A 22,805-nucleotide genomic window follows, 5' to 3' on the forward strand; every position below is an offset into this window, starting at 1 on the left:
GATTGTCACAACTTAATCCAACACCAGAGACACTAGGTCTGTACATCAAACAAATAGAAGACAAAAGTTGACATTTAACTTCAATTTTCTGGTGTGTTTTCTTAGACTTAAGATTATTTAAGATTATATAGTATTTAATGATCATTTAAATATTACTTCCATTCTAAAATCGTTTTTATGGCTTTTATTTGTTGTGAATGACTCTCTGGGCGCACCTGCAGTATCTCCAGGCGCCACCAGGGGGCTGTGGTCATTGCTTTAGGAAGCACTGACCTAGTGGTTATGTCTGCATGGGATGCACAGAGGCTGGTGTCCTTAAAGCAGGCCATCTGGGTTCAAATCCGGCCTTTGGCTCCATTCCCCACATTCCCTCCACTGTTTACAACTCAATCTACTCTCCCATCTCAATAAAGGCATCAAAAAAACTCCAGAAAATCTTAAAAGACAAAATGAAACCAATAATTTATCAGGTTTTATTAAAGCTCAATAAAATTGATACACAAGCAAAATAAAAATATTGAGTTTAAAATACTTTAAATTGAAACAAATATGTTCAACCAATCAAAAGTGATTGATTTTTTTTCCATATTTTCTCAACATGCTACTACTTCCTGTTTAAAATAATCTAAATACATAGTATTACAAATGCCTAACAGTAAATAATTCTTTATAATGCATCATATAAAATAAACTAGAACCATAATTCAAGTCATTCAGAAAAAAACATACATATAAATCTTCAAAAGGAATGGAATCACTGAAATGTTAACAATAATCATTTTTATCACAGCTTCGGCTTCATATCAGCAGGCAGATTAAAACAATGCACCTAGACAATTTTCTCTAACGCAGACCAACATCAGTATAAAGGCTCAGCACAGTCAGAGAACTGCTGTGAAAACTAGACTGGATTTTACTTACTGCAGTGTAAGTCCTTTTGGTTTTTTATATTTATATAGGTCTGTCTGGCAGTCTTTAACGAGTAGCATTTATGCTACATTTTCTTTTTTTGTGCGCATTATTACAGAGCAGATTGTATATCGACACAGACAGCAGAATTCAGTTCAGTCTCCATGCCAAAAGAGAGATATCATGAGGAAAGTAATTTTACAATACAGCTCACAGTTTAAATATCCATGCGTGAACATTATAGCATTTAATTAAAAGCCATTTCCTTCATTGCTTAAAGTCACATTTTACAACTGTGTTGTCTAAAAGAAATCCAGCTTCAACATGATTCTGATGGTACACTCGCTAAGAGATAGAATAACCCCCCTTTTGTTCCAAACCCAGTCTCCAAAATGCCTCTTTTTTTGTACTCCTCAATTTGTGCTGAGTAGATATGGTTTCATGCAGTAAGTGCAAAATGTATCAAGGCAAGGCTTTCAATAAAGCTCTGAAGAGCTCAGAGATTGTTCAGACAATGCATTATCAGGGATAAATGATCCATTTTGGGTATTCAGATACCAAGTGACTACACTTTGGCATGCAGGTCCACACTAGTTATTCACAATACACTTTCAGTGACGACCTGATACCGGGACTCACTTCCTGCCAACAACAGCCCATTCATCATTTCTGTGGGTCTCTAACCTTGGCATGTTATTGCCGTGTGATGAATGGGGTAAATAAGCCACAAGCTAAGAGGCTAGCAGTGCCTCTTTAACAGCTTTTCTCCCTCATATTATCATTAACACGTTATATACATGGGATTTGTCACTCCACAGAACACGTTTCCACTGCTTCACAGTCCAGTGTCAGTGTGCTTTGCACCACTCCATCCAATGCTTGGACTTGGTGATGTGAGGCTTGCATGCAGCTGCTCAGCCATGGAAATTCATTCCATGCAGCTCCTGCTGCACAGCTTTGGTGCTAACATTAATGCCAGAGAAAGTTCAGAACCCTTCAGCTATGCAATCAGCAGTGTTGGAGACTTTTACGCACCATGCACTGTGATTTAACGTGATCTTCCACTTCATGGCTGAGTTTCTGTTGTTCCTGAACGCATCCACTTTCTGATAATATCGCTCACAGTTGACTGTAGAATATCCAGCTGGGATGAAATTTTAAAGACAGTCTTATTGCAAAGTTGGCATCCATCACAGCACCACGCTTGAAGTCACAGAGCTCTCTCACGGATGTTTGTAAATGGAGACTGCGTGGCTAGGGGCTTGATTTAATTCACCTGTGGCAACAGGTCTGATTGAAACAAATGAATTAAATACTTAACAAGTACAGCTGAATACTTTTGTCTATGCAGTGTATCAGATATCAGACTGTTTTCAGTATGAATTAAGGTGTGTCCACACAAAGCTTTAAGGATCACCACTTGGTATCTGAATGCCCAAATCACAACATAAATCACACTAATGCATTATGTTAATGGGGTAAAACTGTTATACTTGCTAAGTAAGGACATGCCAGAGGAAAAACACTTACACAGGACTTTGACAAAGTGAATAATGAGAGGAGAAACAAGAGGCCAGATGAGAGTAAACATCAGACTGTCTGTTGTACTGTAGGAGCTGAAAAATGCATAATGTGACCTGAAGTGCATCTGATGTGACCTTTAGTCTTGATCAACATATAAAGCATAATCATATATTTACTTCATACCACAATGGCTGATTCATATTTTGCATTAAAATAAGCTTGCCTTAAGAAAATAGAGTAAAGTTAAATATCTATGGCAAGACACAAAAGTAAGTTCTATCATCTGACAGCGTTCAGCAGTAAAGGGTGCTGCAGGTCATAATCTGAAACTTTCTCAAGGCATTATAATTCATATGTGAACTAAGGACCTGAGATATAATGAGAGCTGAAAGAGAAGACAGAAATCTGAGAAAAGAGAAGAAAAATACTTCCCAAAGAGAAGAGAGCCAATCAGAAAAAAAGAAGAAAAACCACACAGTGAAGCTGAAAAGAGAATAAACAGCAAACCAGCGTGATCCCAGAAAAACTTCAGTCCAGTCCAGGAGATCAGGACGATGAGAAAGGCATTGTGGGGAGTTTATCTTGTCAGACGTACTGCTGTGGTTTCTGTGGCGCTGCAGCAGCTGAAGCCAGGCTCTTTGCTGCTTCCTTGGCCTTCTCTGACGCGTCCTTCACTGAGTCCCTGAGTGGGCGCTGGGGCGCCTCTCCTGTGATGACCAAGAGAAGAGAGGAATAACAATGAAGACGGCAGCTACTTACAGACACGGAAAAATATCATCTAAGCAAGCTGTCGAGTGATGCCTTGTTGTTCTTCAGACACACATACATGTTTCTTGTTGATTTGTTTTTTTACAGCCCCTGGTGCCTGGCAGGAAACACTTTACTGCTAGAAGAAGAAACCATCTAAAGATGTTAATGCAGCTTATTCAGAGTGTATAATGATATAGTATACAATCATGTTAAAGAGTTGTTTCTTGAGTAAAGAGATTTTTTTCATATTCAAACCAATTTCCAATCAGTTTGAAGGTAAAATCTGTGAACAAAAGCAAGCCAATGTGCTACTTTTGCAAGAAGGGTTTTCATTGGTTGTGGAGGCGTGTAAGCCTACATGTACAGGGTGCATACCTAGTTACAGCCTTGGCCTTGCTTGACTGCATTTCTTTTCTATATTTGGTTTATATAAATACGGATGGACACCTGAGTCATAAACTATGTGAAATGTATCCTCTTCCATAAAAAATGACTCTTTACACATATTTTGGGAGGTAATTTTTGCAGTCAGTGCAGGACTACTTTCCCCCTGAGACACAGGGGAAATCAGAAAAAACTGCAGACATTTGACACATTATACTGCTAAACTTGAATTGCCTTCCTTAAAGACTGTGTGTGTTTCAACCTTTTCTCCTGAAGCTTGCACTTTAATCTGACAGCATGCAAGCTGTGGCAGATCCATGTTGAAGTGTTATGGAAAACTCTGAATCAGTGTGATGCTTGTTCTCAAAAGAGAACATGATTCTGGGGAAGTCTTGTGGTGAGCACGCCTCTCTTTGTACACTGTTATAAACTGCCTCACACTGGATTCAGAGCCACAGGCTGCAGAGTCTATTTGTGTCCGACCTCCCTGTGAACCTGCAAACCTTAAGTACCTCATGTGAAAACGGCAAACAGGATCACAAAACAGCAGAGCAGTCTCCATAAACCAGTGGTTCTCAGACACTGTCTGTCGTACCCCCACTTGTAAGAGGGGAAATTTCCACACTGCCACCAAAACAAAATGGTGACTGAAGAGTGATTAAAACACCTTCAAGCTCATGAACATTCATTTCTCCATGATGGGTAAACACGTGAATGGAGAGCAATTATTTGCGCTTTCTATCTCATCAGTTATATCAAATTCAACTATTTAATGTGATTAAAGTAGGAATCTACTGATTACTGACCTGGCCAATTACTGAGGCAAATATTTGGTATTTGGACAATTACTGGTATCAGCCTTTTATTTTCTTGACAAAAACTAAAAAGCATTTTGGCCTTGTTTTAGTCCATAAAAGCCCTTACATTTTAGTCTTTATTTCTAATCAGAACATTTATTCTCTTTGCCTGAATCCAGTTTCAAATAGGATCCCTGCTTTCTACCACTGAAAGACAGAAGAGCTACAAATATGTTGTGTTTTGACAGATTTACCCACAGAGGACAACTTCATGGATTTTAAATGTCCAATGAAAACTACATTACATTTTAGTGTCATTCTAGTCTCCTCGATGAAAACCAAACTTAATTTACAAAGAGTTTTTGCCATCAAACATCTGTTTTTAGCTAGTCTTAGTCTTGTCTTCCTCATGAAAAATAGGCAGTCCACAAACATTTACAGTCAGTTTTAGTTAGGGCTGAACGATTTGGGAAAATAATCTAATTGCGATTTTTTTTTTCCCATATTGCAATTATGATTTGATATGGGGTTATTATTTTTTAAGTTCCTTATATTATGTTTTTTTTTACCAACAAACACAAGCAATAAATCATTCTACATTATAAGAAACACAATATTAGATAAAACTAAAGCTCAACAATTTTGAAAAATATCTAACTGGGATGATTTTGACTCGAAATGCAAATCTGATAGGAACTGATGTACTGAAGGGAGTTAGTAAAGTGAGTTCTGATCTCAGAATTAACATTTAAGTAACGTCCTTTAGAGTGTCCATGTTTGTAGTTTACATCCAACACATCAGGTAGCTATATATGAATTGAGCTCTCTGGTGTGCCCTCTAGTGGTGTCCTACAGGAACATTTGTTGCATACAGGCAGGATATTCACAAGATGCTCATAACACAGCCAGACATATGCCAATGCAATGTGTGGCCTAGAACAAACTCCACCTTTGGCCAAGCAGATACAAAACCATAGACTGTACTGGCATCAAGGGTGGGGGTCTAGACCACGTTCAAGAAAGAACCCCACATGGCCCCCTGTAATTTCTCTGCTTACACCCAGGGGGGCTCCCCGTACACTTTGAGAACCATTAGTGTAAATTGTGATAGACAGAGAAGGAGTAGAGGGAACAGTTTCCTTTACCAATCTCTTCATGTTTGAAAACCCTTGATAATGATGGTGAGAAGAGGCAAAAACAGACCTTCTTAAACAAACTTGAAATACATGTTAAGTGTGGAATTATGCTCCTCTTTTTTTTCATCCAGCATGCTTTTGTTGGAGATGGCCTTAGTCCTCAATTCAAAATAGCTGAGAATCAAACCAAGAGAAACAGATATCACTACAGTTCTGACTAAACATGTTTTTTAAACGTAATCTCATTTGAAGAAAATTCCCCTACAAAGAGACGCCCTTTGTTACAAAAAGAAATTTTTCTTCGTAATTCATTTAAGAAGACACATCCAGAAAATGTTTTGGCTGAAGGACTAACATGCTTCACAGTTTGATTTTACTGTATTTATTATATATGTTAATAGCTATCATGACCCTCTAATTGACAGGATGATCCAAAAGTTTGAGCCGACATAATTCTGACACATTATGGATGCTCCAAAATAACTTTATTCTAATGAGCTTTGAGCTGGTGTTCTGGTTTCTCTGAAAAGTTTTATTTCATAGTTTTGCATCAGCCTTTACTTGAGGTCTTCCTAGGAGCTGATGGAGCTGGAATTAACTGAAAAGACTGCAGAGCTAAATGTTGCAGACACCGTATGAGATGAGTGCTGTGTCAGACGGTTCATCTAATTCGTAGAGGTTGAAAATGTGAAAACACAAACTTCAGTTCAGCCTGCTGATGAGGTGACAGTAGACGCTCATAAACACAGATGCTTTGTGTGCAATCTCAGCATTTCATAAACCCACCAAACATTACAATACGTCCTCCAGCGTTCACTGTTTTTCACAGACTGCCTCCATCCAATCAGAAAAGACTGTAGAGTTTAAAATATTCTGTCTGTATAAGTGATACTATACAGTTTATTAAATGTAAAAGTATGGCATGACCTTTACACTTTGATAGATATAATATTAAATTCAAGTAAAAATAGGCAACATATCAACAGCAAACAACTCTTCTAACTATTCCTGTACCTGTGTTTAAGCAATATTTAGATATTTCTTCATGCATTTGATAGAAAAAACGTTGTAACCAATAGTTCCGTTACAAAAAAATCCTGACTAGCATTAACTTTTCTCTCTAACTAAACATAAATATGACTCAGTTAAGATCTAAACAACATACTGTCTACTTCTACACTAATGTCTTACATTCACCCTGCTTTTACAGCACAAACACAATATCTATCCAACCTCACAACTGCACACTTAGGCTAAAAGCCACTACTTCACTACCTTGACTATTGAATTTACTGCATCATGTGACCACCCTAGGGATGGCACATTAATGTCCCTCTGCTAATATACTCACCATAACATTCAGCCTGATGCCAATCCCTGCAGTGGTAATGATAAAGGCAGAATGGGACAGAACCACAACAATGGGAGAACGTCCTTTCAGAAAACATCTGCTGCATCAGCACAACAGAGTTTGTAACAAAACATAACACTTCTATGCCAAAAAGGCTGTACATTTTCATCTACCGGCCTAAAATTACCCCACAGAGGATTAAAAAAATGTAAACTTAAATGATTTGTGTTGCATTGATTGATGTATTGTGTTGAGGAAGAATTGCTTTGCAAAAAACCCTCAAAATGTATTTCTACCAACAGCTCAAAGCAGGGCTCATAAGGATGTTCTGTTGTCCCAGAGATAATGCAAAATGTGCCTTGCAAGAAAATAAATCTTTCCTGCTATGACACTTCAACAAAGGGATTTTATAATAATTGTTTTAAGCTTTATGCTTATGTTATTGAAAAACTTTTGCTCAGAAGATTACACATCAAGCCAAGCACTCATTACAACAGCAGATCCTCATGGCTGATATGGTGTCTGTTATCTTAAGATCACTTTTATTAAATTCCATAGAGAAATATCTAAAATATATTTAATGAGGGAGCTAAAGCAAAGAAAAGAAGTGATGAAAACGATGGGCAAAATTTACATACACTGCATTCAGAAAGTATTCAGACCCCCTTTACTTTTTAAAATTATATATTGCAGCCTGATGCTGAAGTAAAAAAAAAAAAACAATATATTATTATTTTTCCCTCATTCATCTACACTCAGTACCTGGTCATGACAAAGTGAAAACAGACTTTTAGAAATCTCTGCAGATTTATTAAAAATACAAAACTTAAAATATCCCATTGACATAAACAATCATATTTATATTGAACTATATATCAGAGATGGGACAAAGTTGCAGAAGGACAAGCATCACTGCAGCCCTTCACCATCCAGGTTTATGGCAGAGTGGTTAGATGGAGGCATCTCTTCTATGCAGAACATTTCAAATCCTGCTTGGCTGTCACATGGAGTTTCTTGCAAACTCCAAGTGGCCTTTCAATCTTTTTGCAGAGAGCTTTTGGTCACCTCTCTCAACAAAGCCCTTCTCCTCCGATTGCTCGGTTTGGCTGGGTGACAAGCTCTTGAAAGAGTCCTGGTCGTGCCAAACTTCTGCCATTTTGAATCATGAAAGCCACTGTGCTCTTGTGGACCTACAGTGGATCAGACTGTTTCGTGGCCTTCCCCAGATCTGTACCCTGCAACAATCCTTTCTCTGAGCTCTGAAGGCAGTTCCTTTGACCTTGTGGTTTGGTTTTTACTTTGTTATGCATTGTCAGCTGTGAGGCCTTCTATAAAGAGGTGTGTGCATTTTCAAATCATGTCCAATCAATTTTAATGACCATGGGTAGATTCCAACCAAGGTGTAGAAACATCTAAGCAACAATCCAGAGAACTGGGAGGAAACTGGGTTAAAATTCAAGTGTTTTTGCAAAGGGTCTGAATACTTATGTCAATGTGATATTTCAGTTTTTATTTTTAATTAATAATTTTGAATCAATTAAGATTTCTAACATTCTTCTTTCACTTTGTCCTGATGGGGTGCTGAGTGTAGATAAATGACAAAAAATGGGCTGCAACATATCAAAATTGAAAAAAGGGGGTCTGAATACTTTCTGAATGCACTGTCCACAAAAAAAGTTGCATGGTTATACATGGTAATGCTAACATTTTCATGAACTGTCATAATGGTCACTTTGCTGGTACCATAACATGGTCACATAATGTTTGATGAAGCCCTGAAGGCAGTCGGTGCTGGTATTCTGCATGACACTTCCAATCATTACATGATCCTTTTGCAAAGGCATCAATCAGGTGACCATTACAGTTGCACTATGAAATTTAAAAAAAGCTATTTTTGGGTGTCTGTGTGTGTTAAGATTAACTTTAGATGTCTAAAAAAAATGTTTTCTCTGGGACGGTGAGAAAAAATGATTTTCTGGAGCCCTGTAAATGTATAGTTTTGGTTTAAGTGAGTCTTACATGCCATTAAAACTGAGGATCTTGATTTTGTACAACTGGTTGGACAAGCTCAGACATTTTGATACATGTAGGCCAATTCAGGCTTTGAATGATAGTCATAGGGCTTGTATCTTTTTTGTGACATTGAGGGACCGTACTAATAAACCATAAACTGAGAAAAATATCCGAACTAATCAGTAAAAGAAATAGCAGTTAGTTGCAGAAATTATTATGACTGGAGACAGATTTTTGCAAATGTCTAAAAATTTATAAGTCAAGAGCTATACATTACAGAAAGTGCTTCTAATCATCCTGAAGTGTTTTTTTACTCCATGAGGTTGTACTCTGTCTGCAGTAGAATATACACTTTAAGTTCCCTGTAAATACAAGCCGCTCTACTGACTTTAACTATAAGAGTTGTTTTTGTTGGAGCCAAAATTCAACTACAGATTTGTTTGTTGCTGCAGTTGCCATGGTTTCACATCCCTCTGCAGTCACATGCCTCTTTCATGAACCAACAGTTGTGACATTTAGGCTGCTGAAATCAACCTGTTTTTAAGACAAACATTGACAAGTGCAATTTTTTGGAAAGGGGCAAAGCTTCACGGAGTAAACCCTAATACCAGAGTAAACTCTCTGAGCTTTTCTGCTCCACTTAACATCTTTATTTTCTTTTATGGAGAACGTTTGAATTGTGTCCACGTCTCCTTTTGCACGAGGCTGTTTCAGGTTTGTTCAAACCATGAATAAACAAAATAAAAAGGTGTTTCAGTCTATCGTATGTTGGCAGGCGGTTTTGCTCCTCCTAAGTGTTTTCTATTTCCACATTTGGAAACATTTAAAAATAAACAGTTGTTCCCCCTTTCCTCACACTGTTAATATATACATACCCTGTAAGTTAGAGAGTGCGTATTCCAGACCTTTCATGGCCTTCACCTGATTACTCTTGAAGCGAGCCAATCCAAACTCCTGGGAAAAGACAAAACAGGAAACGGCTTTACATGTGGAGGAGATGTCTGACCTAAGTTAAAAGCGTTCTCTCTCTCCTTCTCTCTGGGGATATTAAAGCAAGCCTGGCATCCTCCACATCTAATAATAACAATCCTAGGCTGACATATTTTTGGTACCGTTTTCACTTCCCTCCCCTTAAATCTAAAACTTCTTTATTTTGGTGTTGGCACACAGACTCCCATGTTACCGTTGCTTCTACTACGACCTACAAATCAAAGTAAGGCCTCAAAATAGGAGTTTGTAAATTATCATCAAAGATAAAATAAATGGGACCAATGTAAGCTGAAGCTAAAACGTAAAGGCTTATAAAGAAATCTAAATGTGCTTTGATACTAGCTATACCTATACTTTGTTGAGCAGCTTGACCTAAATCCTATAGAAAACACAAAACGAGCGTAACATCAGAGTAGTTTAAGATGTTGGTTTCAGTACAAGCAATCTCTGCACAAAGAGAGTTGAAGTACCTGAATGGGTCTGGAGAAGCCATAAACACTTGAAGATATCCACGCTTCCCGTTTCAGCTGGGTGGAGGCTGGCTGCTCAGCTGAGTCTTGGAAAACACAACGCTCTTCAACAGACTAACATGAAAGAGAGCAAAGTGACAGCAGGGTCGATGTGGAGGTTAAGGCTGTGGGTTCATTTCAAATGCAGATCAGAACCAGGAACAGAAGATATGAATGATATTTGTTATGTTTAGTTTTAACATGCTTGAAGTTGAAATACAGGGGTAAAAGAACATACTGTAAACAAGAAGGTTTTCCTTTCATGACCTACATCACGTTATACACGTCTGAAACTAAACACAGCGCTCCTGAAGGCTTCTTTGTGAAGTTAACTTTCAATACGTGTGCTAACTGCTTGGTGCTCTTAGGTTTACTACTTATCTAAGTTGGTTTTATGCCAATACTGAAGGTTTGTGTGATGTCTAGAATATATAATCAGGGCAGTCAGAGTTAACGCAAATCAGAATTAATTAATACCACATGTGGGCTGCATCGTTTTAATCACATTTCAAAAACACCACATTTACACCATTGCTCTTTAATTTAACTTTAAAAAACTCACAAATGGTTCCTTATTTTCTTTAAAAATTAAAGCTGGTCTGTATCCAAACAGGAAGTTAATTACCCCATGTTTATATAGGTATGTAAAAAATAAAAAATAAAACAAAAACTGTTTGCAAAATAGTGAAATTTCAAAATGGAGAGATGAATCCAGATCTCCATGGTAAGTTGTGACTTTATAAAACAATATAACACTACACTTTAGTTCCCCATGACAAAAACGTCCTTGCGGAAACTGCTAGGGCACGTGTCTACAGTCACCATGGTTCGCGTTATGCAGTTCTCTATGGAGTTTACTTCTTGGTAGGGGCGCAGCTTGATAGCGGCTAGGTCAGGTGTTTTGTTGCTCTGATTTGCACATAAAGATTTGACAGACAGAACGTTCATCCAATCACCCTCCAAGTTTTTTTTTTTTTCAAAGGCTCTGCTCTTTCCCAAACCCCGTCTCTGAGTGGTTTATCAGATGGATGTGTGAAACAAATCCACCTGGCATGTCAGGTCATACAGCTATGAGGTTAGGGTAAAACACCACCTAATAACCAGAGAATTGCTGGAATATTACAAGTAATTACTTGATAATTAATACATCATTACTAGGTAAACACTTCCTAATATTGGTCTGAGACAAATGTTCCAAAAGGGACAGTAAACTGTGTTGTGCCACATTGTGTCCTGTCATAATACATTTAACTATTCATACACCTCTGGATATTTGGAAATCTTCAGCTTTGAGGTAGCTCGGTTGGGTCATGATAAAGTCCAAATGAAATCTTAACTGAAAATCAAAATGAATGCACTAGTAAGCCACAGGGTTCATCTTTTTCATGAATGATGACATGATTCTGTGTGTCTTAAAGCTAAGGAGAACTGTTCAAATGTTTCTGTAACTCTTCTGCATATAAAACACTGTTTCCTTATAGATTCTAGCTGGTAGTGTTTGCTAATGCCTTGCTGAAATAATTTCTGTAAACATGACCAGCTTGTTAGTTAAACATCTAGTTGTTTTATAGTCCACTAGATAAAAAACTCAAGAACTTTAAAGAAGCACACCTCACAGTTGCATAATCTACAAGTCATGGTAAGTTCCGTCTCTCTGACGGATTATCTAAACTGATCTGTGTTCAACACTCTCATCCTTTAAAGATCGGACACGTTGAAGTAATATTTCCTCCTCTTTTCCGGGGTCAGGAGATAAAGTGCATGTGACCACTACAGTGAGTCCACTCTTCACCTCTCTGTTAACAGAGTTTGCAGAGCTACGGTGGGACAAACCGTAACACTCCTGGACAAGAGATGATTTCACCAAAATTTGTGAGTTGATTTTGAAATGGAGAAATACAAATAAACAATGGAGTATGCAAAACTAAAACTGTGTTGACATAAAGAAAGTTATGCCAGCCCACAGTACATGACTATATTACTAGGCAAAAATGATAACTTTTGAATCAGACGATTCCAATTTTCATTAAAAAAAATACAAGAACTTCAGCAGTTTTTTCTTCGAAGTCGCATAACTGATTTTATTGACCACATGGGGGCAGCAGAGGCTAATTTTAGACTCAACAGTGGCCTAAAGTGACCCTCAGTAAATTTCCCCTTATGTCATTATTAATTCACTGAATGAAGTTTCTGTGTTTCAGATCTATCAAAAAATTATTCTTTTGGCCCTCTTACAACTTCAGGACTCTTTAGCTGCAAAAACCTCAGTTCCGTTTACAAGCGAATCTGCTTTTCAGTATCAAGCAGGGATTGTACAGGGGGCCTCGGGTGCTCTTTAGCTAAAGACAGCTGCTAAAAAAGATGCTATACAGTGCCTGTACAGGGCTTGCACATCTGGACACTACAATTATACTCCATTCTTATTATCAAAACTGCTCAAGCCCTGTTAGATTGCACAGAGATCAGGCATGAACCGCCCTTTTCAAGTCCAGCCACAAATTCTCTATCGGATTAAGGTCTGGGCTTTGACTCAGCCACTCTGAAACATTCACCTTATAGTATTTAAACCATTTCTGTGTAACTTTCACTGTATGTCTCAGGTCATTGTCTTGCTGGAAAACAAATCTCCTCCCAAGCCATATTTCTTTTGAAGACTGAATAAGATTGTCCTTCTGGATTTTCCTATATCTTGCCGCATTCATTTTACCCTCTCGAGCCATCCAGGGCCGGCTGCTGAAAAGCATCCCCACAGCATGATGCTGCCACCATCGTGCTTCACAGTGGGGATGGTGTGTTTGTGGTGATGTGCAGTGTTTGGTGTCCTCCAAACATGGCGCTTTGTCTGGTGGCCATAAAACACCATTTTTGCCTCTTCAGGTTTTTTGGTCATTTTTTTGGTCAAAAAAGCCAAATTATATTGATTGTAATTAATTTATAAAAGAAAAAAAACATTCAGGGGATGAATACTTTTTATAGGCACTGTAAGAACTTTGAAAGGCAACCGGAAAAGTAAAATTATTGGCTGGACAGTTAGTGACTTGAAAGAAGAGCTACGTGAAGTTAAGATTAAGGTGCTTATTTGACTCATAATCATCACCTACAGCACCTAAAGCATGTAAGTATTAGTTTAATTGTAAAATAAATATTTTTAAGTGCCACTTCGAAGAAAAATGCTCCTATGAGGATATCAGAGTGATTTACCTTGGTGGTGTAAAATGAAAACCCAAAACTATAAAAAAAAAAAAAAAAAAAAATCAAAATTTTAAACAACTTTAAAACACGTCACCATGAGAGTTGTGTGGTTGAGGTTCCAGGTGTAGGTAGTCAGGCTCCTGTTGACGGGGTCCACGATGGAGTCCTCGACGATGTAAACAGACCGAGACATGCCTGAGGGGAAGATATGCTCCGCCCAGCGAGGCAGCCGATTGGTCTTCATCAGGAGGCGTCTGGAGAGGAGCCGGTGGTCCGCAGTCACCTCACGGTACACAACGTCCTCTGTGAGAACATGGGTGCTAAACCATATAAAACACAATCATGTCAGTGGGGGGGTTTCTGGTAAGTGTTGAGGGTTCGATTACCTTTATTCTAACTGTCTTGAAACAAAAGTCAGGTACTTTTAAATGTGTTGTAATTGTTATTGCTTGCTATAAAAATTGTCCCTCTGATTATCAGATCACATCTTCAAATCAAAGTGATGGGATTGAAACATAAAGTCTTTAAAGTTTATGTAGAAATACAAACGTGGTTTCAACTCAAATTTGTTCAAATCAGAACCTCTTTTCACTTTCAGGTTTCACATCAGTTTGTGAATACTTTCAGTACTGTTTTAAACCCTGCAGCACTTTCACATAAATCACTTTCTTCTCCAGTTCTTTATCTCTATCGTCACTCAGGGCTTTATTCTATTATGGGTTACTGAATAAAATCCAATAATCTCAAAGTTTGCCAAAAACAGATGGCAGAAATCAACCTGCACTTGACTCTATGATTACAAACTCAGCACCTAGTCTACAGTGGTAGAGGATTCCTGCAGTACAACAGAATGCGCTGTAATTTCACTTTTTCCCAGTTTTCCTCAGTGGAGTTTAGACTTCTGAAATCTGATGCAATACTTAAGATTATATTTCATCCTAAGGATTTGTGACCTTCATCACATATTAAGAATAGAAATTGGGGCTGGCATAGCTCATCCAAACTGATCTGTAAATGAAACACCCAACATTTTACTGATAATAAAGCTGGTTGCCAAATACTTTAGCCAAAGAAATATCAAACAAAGCGTACTGACCAAAAACAAGCAAAGACTCACAATGAAGTCATAGTTTGTTTTCTTGACTCTCTTGAACATCAAATAAACACAGTTTCAATCTGGGTACACCAAATGCTTTACTGAGAGCATCTATTATAGATAAAAAATACTGACAAATAAAAAGATTATGATACCTGAATGGGTTTGGGTACCTCTGCCAAAAAGCAGAGACAACATGGTCCCACGTACTCCTGATGTCTGTGTTATTACAGAAATACTTGACCATTCTCCTCTGGCTTGTCTACAGGATGGCATAAATCCTGGATCCTGGGGTTCCTTACTGTGATGACACAAGTCAGTAAAAACTTGAATACTGACTCCATCCAAAGTCTGGAACAGTCCTGAAAAAAGAGATAAAAAAAGGACTAAGAAATATTCAAATTCATCACTTAAAGAAAATAAGAGGAAATAAATACCACACTAACTGTTTAGTACAAACAAATGAGGTTTTAATATGGGAGGTAAATATAAATGTGATTGGCATTATGTTCTTTAATTGTCTGAATAACTAGTTTTCACTTGATGTAAATATAAATCAGTGTAGTGATGTCTGTCAAGTTATTGTTTGACACTGCAATAGGGCTGTCATGATACTAGAATTTCAAAATTTGATCTCGTTATACTAAATAAAAAAATCAAACAGTAGTGATACCACTTTTATACCATGGTAAGTTATCAGTGCTTTGGGTGGATTAGTTCTTGTTTTTAGTTTAATTGCTGCTGTTTTTAGTTTTAGTAGAAATTTCAGGCAAACTCCTGCACATTGTCTAAATTGCACAAATATGTTGGCAAAAATATGGTTCCAAAAATACCCAACATACACTGCATTCAGAAAGTATTTAGAGCCCCTTCATGATTTCATGTTGTAGCCTGGTGCTACAGTCAAAAACTTCAGTACCCATCTTGACAAAGGGAAAATTGATTTTTTTAATATTTGCAGATTTATCAAAAATAAAAAAAACTGACCCTCTGCAAAAACTCTTGAAATTTAGTTCAGGTGCCTCCCATTTCTCTCGATCTTTGCTGAGATGTTACTACACTTGGCCTGGAGTTGGAAAGGCGCACACACCTCTCTATAGAGGACCTCACAGCTGACAATACATATCAGAGCAAAAGCTATGCTGTTAGGTCAAAGTAGGGCTGGGTGATTGTGGCAAGAATCAAAATCACAATTAATTGAACTTTTTACCTTGGCCATAATGAATTAATGATTATTCCACCTCCAACCTCATACTCTGTTTGATCTGAAAATACTTATATATAACATATATATATATATATATATATACATATATATATATATATATATATGTGTGTATAATTTTACTTCATATAAAAAGTATAAAATAATTTTGGTGTCTGAGTTGTAGCGGACTGGATGGGATGGAGCGCATGCCTAGTACTTCTTCTTCTCTTGGGTTGCCAGCAGGCTACATGCCTTGCAACACCTGGCTGCTTATCACGTGACTACACAGCCAGTAGTTTTTTTTAAAGGGGTGGTCCATTAGTAGAGAGAGGATTATAAGGGAAAAAATTAGAAATTTAGAGGCTCTAAATGTTGGTTTTGATTATTTTTAAATTAATTGCCCAGCTCTAGGTCAAAGGAACTGCCTTCAGAGCTCAGAGACAGGATTGTTGCAAGGCACAGAACTAGGGAAGGCTGCAAAAAAATCTGCTATACTGAAAGTTCGCAGGAGCACAGTGGCCTCTATAATTATCCAATGAAAGAAGTTTGGCACAACCAGGACTCTTCCAAGAGCTGGTCGCTCCACCAAACTGAGCAACTGGGGGAGAAGGGCCTCAGTAAGAGAGGGAACCCAATGGTCACTCTGACTGAGCTCCAGAGATCCTGTGTGGAGATGAGACAAAGTTCCAGAAGGACAACCATCACTGCAGCCCTTCACTGACCTGGGCTTATGGCAGTGACTAGACCGAAGCCTCTCCTTAGTGCAAAACACATGATAGCCTACTTGGAGTTAGCAAAACACCCCATGTGAAAGCCAAGCTCCAATCAAGGTGTAGAAACATCTCAGCAGTGATTAAGGAACCCGAACTAAATTTCAAGTGTCCTCACTAAGGGTCTGTTTTTGTTTTTAATAAATTTAAAAACATTTCTAAAATTCTGTTTTCACTTTCTCAACATGGGGTACTAAGTGTAGATTATTGAAAATGAAAATTTTGTTGACTGCACCATCAACGGAAATCGTGAAGGGGATATTAATGCTTTCTGAATGCACTGCACTTGTGTAGTTTAGACCAGTGGTTCAGCTTCTGGACCCACCAATATCTTTGATGACAAATCAAGACCCAAATTTCCAAAATATATCAACAATGCACTTTTAGTAAATAAAAATGTTGCACAGAAGATCTTGGGGGAACAGAATTTATGATAGGAAAAAGACACAGGACAAAACTGACTTGTTTTCCCCCCTGCCCCCTTTCCCCATAATAACTATTTTCCCAGATTTTCCAGAGGTCTTGAGAAATTACTTCATTATCTTTGGTAAAAGCAGCTTTATTTTTACAAGAAAAGTAGATAAATGAGTCTACATATTAATAAAACATTTACATCTACCCATTATCACAATAAAAGAGCGTAAAATATAAAGTATGGATGCATGTTCTTTGCCACACACGCATTCGCGACCCATGAAAAACTGCTTTGCAACCCACTTTTGGGTCCCGACCCACCAATTGAGAACCGCTGGTTTAGACAGTGCAGGAGTTAAACTGCAGTTTTTATGCACTATTTCTCTCAATGCACCTTCTTCATTAAACAGATGTTTTAAAGCTTCTGTACACTTTGGAGCTATAATAATCAAAGTAAGATTGAGACTGTATAATTTAAATAAAAAGGTATCAAAGTGAGTGACATCACGATGCAATGTTTTAATAACAAGACAGAGGATTTTTGTCTCAATCTATGAATGTATGTATAAACATACGAGGGCCAGTAGCTGTTAACTCACTAAATTCCTTAACATGTAGTCCCCAATTAAAAGTATTCAAAAAAAATATATCACAGTAAGTCTATATGTACAGCTCACCGACTTATGTATCAGGTTGCTGCTGTATTATAAATGCATTTAAGTCTTTCACTAGTTCTGCGCCAAATTACCTGACACTTGCTGCATCTGTTTTCACTGACATCTGCGCAGTGTGTCCACATGTGACCTTGACTTATGGCTTTACATTACGTTAAAACGTCAACATAGTCATGTCTTACACCGAGCTCACAGGCTTATGTCACTTTAGTTTCTTAGAAAGCTGGTTAAACATTAAGCGAACTGCGGACAGAAACAAAACAATCTCTTAAATGATCCTCACTACAGCGGGGACAGTAAAAGATGGTGATACAGGGCGCCCAGATATCATAAAACTCAGTCATGACTTGGATTAAAGCTAGAGTATTAAAACATGTCAGCTCGGACCGGGTTGTTTGGCTAGCCTTAAGGCTAAATGAAGAACTTAGTTAGCAAACGAAGAAACAAGACAAGTCCTACCTGAAGTCACCAGTAACAGAAAACTGGGCAAAACAACAGCAACAGAGAAACGTCTCCTCAAATGACTTAACGGAGGTTAATTAAAAACATTATGCTGCATGTGACCGACTCAGGGAGTGAACGGGGGGGCTTCAGCAAAGCGACTATCTTCTTCTTCTACTTCTGCTGCTACTACTTCTTCTTCTTCGCGTGATTATGAGCCACAAACTTCCACCAAAGATACATGTCGCCACCTGCTGTACAATGGTGGGCAAAACGATAACCAGCAGTGGCCCTCGACTGGAGGGAAGGGGCCAAAATGTGTGCCAGAACAAAACTTATCAAACATCCGATGAAGCGCACTTTATTTTTGTTTTCTCTCTGGCTTAAGTTTTGTCAGCAGGGAGGAAAAATGCTTGACATAATTGTTTCTGGATTGTTCAGGAATTTGCATTGTTAATTAATAAGCAGTCTTGAAGAATTTTCCTTGTGAACGTTTTAAGGAAACGTAAAGAAATTTCCCCCATAAGGGCAAATAATTATTCCTCCATTTAAGGGTTGATATATTAATGTGTGATGCCCCATTAAGATGAAGTTTGGCCAGCGCTTTAAATACATTATCTTGATCATAATTATCATTCAAACGCCAGCCTGATGTGCAGAGAGGGAGAAAAAAAATGCTCAAAACGAGGCCTGCACACATGACCAGGCCCTACACACTGTGTGTGGTCTACATTTAAGGAGGGGTGGGCCTGCCTTAGCGCTTGTTGCTATTCTGTAATATAATGGATTTTAATTACTCATTGCAGATTTAAAGTATAGCTTGAAATTCCATAATGGTAGTCTAAATGTTGATTAAGTTCAATAAAAATCTCCCTGTTAGTCCCATATTTCCAACAAGCCTGTAATACTCGCCCTTCCCCTCATCTTCTATTGTCCTGAACTTATACCACTTTCTTTTAACACTGTGCTTTGTGCATCCTTACCTGTTTAAAGACATTTTTATAATCAAAACCACAATCCTGACCTGAAATGGAATATCTGTGAACAGGAAACTGAAACATGTGAAATCTTAGGATGCAACACTTGTTATGTAAAAATGCCACCTAAGTAATCACACCTCATATAAGTCAGATCCAATAAAATCTCAGCAGGACAATGAACAAAATAAAAAATTTTATCAACAAATAAATAAATTGATAAACAGAGAGAATCTAATAAGGGGTTGGCCAACTTGAAATCATTGTAATCATCCATGAATTCATATTTTTTGTGGAAAATGTAATTTCAACCTTTTATGAACCAAAGCATTGAAATATGTATTCTCCGCCTGTCATTAGTCATCTAACCAATTGGCCTGAAATAGCCTTGAACAATGTAAAACATATACTCTTTGAAAAGACAGGTTCTTTGTCAGATATGTGCTGTCTATGCTAAGCTGTCATGGTTGTAAGCAGATCACTTTTATACACATTACTGGTGGGTCATTCTCTTTATTTTAAAGTTCTTTTGAAGCCTCCATCAGTAGACATACAACAGTCAAGAAGAAATTAACCAAGACCACTGAGCTGACTTTAATGTGTAGACAGTGGTGCCTTTGAAAGGCTGAGGCTTTCCATCACTGTTTTTGGTTGAACCATATGGTTAGAAAAATCATCCAATCTGGGTCACACAGTTGAGTATTCAGTCTGTCATGAATTTGCAATTAAAGAAAAAAAAAGGAAAATAAAGTATAAAAGACTGACTCACTGAGGCACTCTTCAGCACATTTTTTTCGTAGGGCTCACTCGAGGGGGACATGATTTCAATATAACAGGACTAACTAAAAGATTGAAGACTGCTATTATTTGTACTCCTACGAGAGCTTGTATTTCTACAAGTGTTAATAAAAAAAAAAAGGACTAACTAAAAGACTACCCCTAGCCGGTAGGCGTCGCAATATAATTTGTAAAACTGTTTTATTCCATTTCCGCTTCTTCTTCGTCGTTGGTGCTTTTTCTAGCAGCGCTAAGGGAAGTGTCCTCCATGGTGTCATTGTAGGCTTGTTGAGGTTGAACATTCAGATTTTTAGAAATGTCTGGCTACACACCAGACGAAAAGCTCCGCGTCGACCAGCTCGCGACGCTCCGGAGGCAGTGGCTGAAGGACCAGGAGCTGAGCCCGAGGGAGCCCGTGATACAAGCTAAACCTCCCGGCCCCATCGCCAAGTTCTGGGCTGGTTTTCTGGAGCCCAAGAGCCTATGGAGACTTTACGTGAGTGCTAATACATGCTACAGTAGCTGGTTAGCAAAACAGCCAGGGATGTGTACAGTTTACCAGGTTAAAGTAAAATTGTAACCGTTTAAAGAGTGTTGATATTATCAGTTTATTAGATATAACCTGTCTATAGTCTAAGTGAAGCTCTGCTAACCTAGCCTTTAGCGTGGAGAATCAGATAACCCACCTCAAGGATGTTTTGAGTTTACTTTACATTTGTGTGTGCCACAGTGCTTTGGGGTATTTAGAAACACTGTCAGACAAGTCATTGTAGATTAAAAAAAAACATATATATATATATATATATATATATATATATATATATATATATATATATATATATGTATATACGCCGTTTTAATGGATATTGTCTTCTCCTTTGCAACTGTGATATGAAGCAGATGTAGGGCTTTTAAGCTTAGGTTTTTCATGGTAACATCGCCCATTCAAGAGATAGTGGCGTTTAAAAATAAGGGCGATAGTCGTGAACTAAATTGATAACGTGCAGGTGCCCAGTGAATGTCAATGAATTCATTGTTTTACACTATTTGAATATGAAACACACACACAGGCTGAACCGCATGCATATGCAAAGACAACATCTTAGTTACTTGCAGTACTGGAGAGATGCTGGTGTGGTTCCTTGCCCTTGATGGTACGCTACCTACTGTGGGTGCTTTGCTTAAGGGCACTTCAGCAGTACTGCTTCCAGACCAGTTTCCAGACTCCAGACAAGTCCAGTTGAAACTGAAACTGACCAGTTTGCAACCCAGGTCCTTAAATACTGAGCTATTATGTTCACGTTACATATCATGACCTCTAGGGAGTCATGGTATGTCAGATAAAACCGACAAACGTTGGATTGGATTCTTAATCAATAAGGAAAATTTCATTGAAATTATGTAGTAAAATCATTCATTATTCACAGTCCTCAGAACTTAACAGTATCACACAATGTGATATATCTGACACGTTATGCTCAGGTTATCTATCATGCTATAATGTCACACATTCTCAAATTAATTTTCAATCCAAAGAGTTGCTGCTTTTAAAAATGCATGAAGCCAGTTAGCCGGACAAAACAAAACAAACCGCCGTATCTCTGTCACTCGGCTGTCACTGTTGGAAAATGACAAGAAAATGAAATGCCTTTCATTTACATTCTCTGTGGTAAGGATCCTGCTGTTGGCACCTTCACTCTGTAATGGATTATAGGGATGCTTGAGCCAATTAAAACTAATTTCTAACACATATTACTTTTTTCTTTTACATCAGTGATGATAAGTCAAAAGACAAAGGAGTGGGGTGGAAACATCAGGCCTGATGAAGGATTCACACAGATAATGTCCGTGTTTTTTAGATGAACTCCAACCTTGGTTCTTTTAATATGAGACTATCCCACTGGACGTTACTCGTCTTCATTCAAAACCTTTTTGAGTTTCTTTGGTCCCTGTGATATTCAATGTGGATTTGCTTCAATACAGTCTCCTAATACTGTATATCTTCCTTCCTTTGCAATCACTTTATTTGTGAACATCTTACAGATTGTTTTTTTACATGCATAAACATCCTGCCTACCTAAAGTTAAAGGCCAAGCTTCAACATGGGTGGAAGAAAAATCAACAGTTTTCAGCAGTTAGAGTAAACACTGTGATTAATTTTGTACTTCCCTTTTAATTGATATTTGCCTTCCGGAAATGTGTATCTCTTTACAGACCTACAAAGCATACAGAGGTGGAGTCTTCACATTAACACGGCTGTTGATACCTGCTTGGATTGTTCACTACTATGTGAAGTACCATGTTGCAGTAAGTAAACAGAGACCTGTAACATTTTCTGAATGTGTTAAAAATCTGCAAAACATAGTTTTACAGATACAGTGTGCAATAGAACTATTGTATTTGTTGTGTGACAGCAGAGTGGATGATACCCAATCATACACATGGAGATGGAAATTAAATATTCATTCATTTTTAAGATGTATTGATAAGACATATAAAATAACCATACCAATGTCCTCCTCAGGAAAAGCCGTATGCCATTATGGCACAGAAACCCAAGCTGTTCCCAGTAAGTATGACAAAAATTTTAGTCAACAAGATTAGATTATCCAACAGCCAGGTGCCCTGCAAAAACATGCACCATACTGAGATTTTCCTCACAATATTCTTTGAAAGATGCTCCCTTGGATATTTAATAGAGTTTAGTGTTAAAATGTTTTTTTTTTTCTCCTCTGTTTTGTTTAGGGTGACACCATTCTTGAGACGGGTGAAGTTGTTCCAGATCTCCCTGAGAGCCATGGTCATCACTGAATGGGAAATATTTCAGTAATTTAGAGCTTCTGTTGTAAAAACTGTGTATATGCCAATAAATATTATAAAGTATCATCTGGTTG

The 22,805-nt window shown here is 37.9% G+C and overlaps 2 protein-coding genes across 2 annotated transcripts; one reads left to right on the forward strand and one right to left on the reverse strand.

The window, feature by feature from the left end:
• Positions 1-471: 471 nt before the first annotated feature.
• Positions 472-18,335, reverse strand: LOC121508345 (PRELI domain-containing protein 1, mitochondrial-like). The gene is made up of 6 exons (XM_041785136.1): positions 18,176-18,335; positions 14,807-15,013; positions 13,650-13,875; positions 10,325-10,438; positions 9,740-9,818; positions 472-3,140 (listed from the first exon to the last, which is right to left on the reverse strand). Exons 2-6 carry the CDS (start codon positions 14,896-14,898, stop codon positions 3,019-3,021), a joined length of 633 nt encoding a protein of 210 aa, XP_041641070.1. The 5' UTR covers positions 14,899-15,013; positions 18,176-18,335; the 3' UTR covers positions 472-3,018.
• Positions 18,336-20,141: 1,806 nt separating this feature from the next.
• Positions 20,142-22,794, forward strand: ndufb6 (NADH:ubiquinone oxidoreductase subunit B). The gene is made up of 4 exons (XM_041785630.1): positions 20,142-20,407; positions 22,126-22,218; positions 22,436-22,480; positions 22,657-22,794. Exons 1-4 carry the CDS (start codon positions 20,228-20,230, stop codon positions 22,720-22,722), a joined length of 384 nt encoding a protein of 127 aa, XP_041641564.1. The 5' UTR covers positions 20,142-20,227; the 3' UTR covers positions 22,723-22,794.
• Positions 22,795-22,805: the final 11 nt, after the last annotated feature.

The sequence above is a fragment of the Cheilinus undulatus genome, linkage group 4 (assembly GCF_018320785.1).
Source record: "Cheilinus undulatus linkage group 4, ASM1832078v1, whole genome shotgun sequence".
Classification (NCBI taxonomy): Eukaryota; Metazoa; Chordata; class Actinopteri; order Labriformes; family Labridae; genus Cheilinus; species Cheilinus undulatus.

What these genes read in the sequence shown, in the direction of transcription:
- LOC121508345 (XM_041785136.1), bottom strand. Translation starts at nt 14,898, where the DNA reads ATGGTCAAGTATTTCTGTAATAACACAGACATCAGGAGTACGTGGGAC. An exon ending in AGGTACCCAAACCCATTCAG is followed by an intron (nt 13,876 to 14,806) that starts GTATCATAATCT and finishes TATATGGTTTAG; the next exon opens with CACCCATGTTCTCACAGAGG. An exon ending in CGCACTCTCTAACTTACAGG is followed by an intron (nt 3,141 to 9,739) that starts GTATGTATATAT and finishes TGGTCATCACAG; the next exon opens with GAGAGGCGCCCCAGCGCCCA.
- ndufb6 (XM_041785630.1), top strand. Translation starts at nt 20,228, where the DNA reads ATGTCTGGCTACACACCAGACGAAAAGCTCCGCGTCGACCAGCTCGCG. An exon ending in AGAGCCTATGGAGACTTTAC is followed by an intron (nt 20,408 to 22,125) that starts GTGAGTGCTAAT and finishes ATCTCTTTACAG; the next exon opens with ACCTACAAAGCATACAGAGG. An exon ending in AGAAACCCAAGCTGTTCCCA is followed by an intron (nt 22,481 to 22,656) that starts GTAAGTATGACA and finishes TGTTTTGTTTAG; the next exon opens with GGTGACACCATTCTTGAGAC.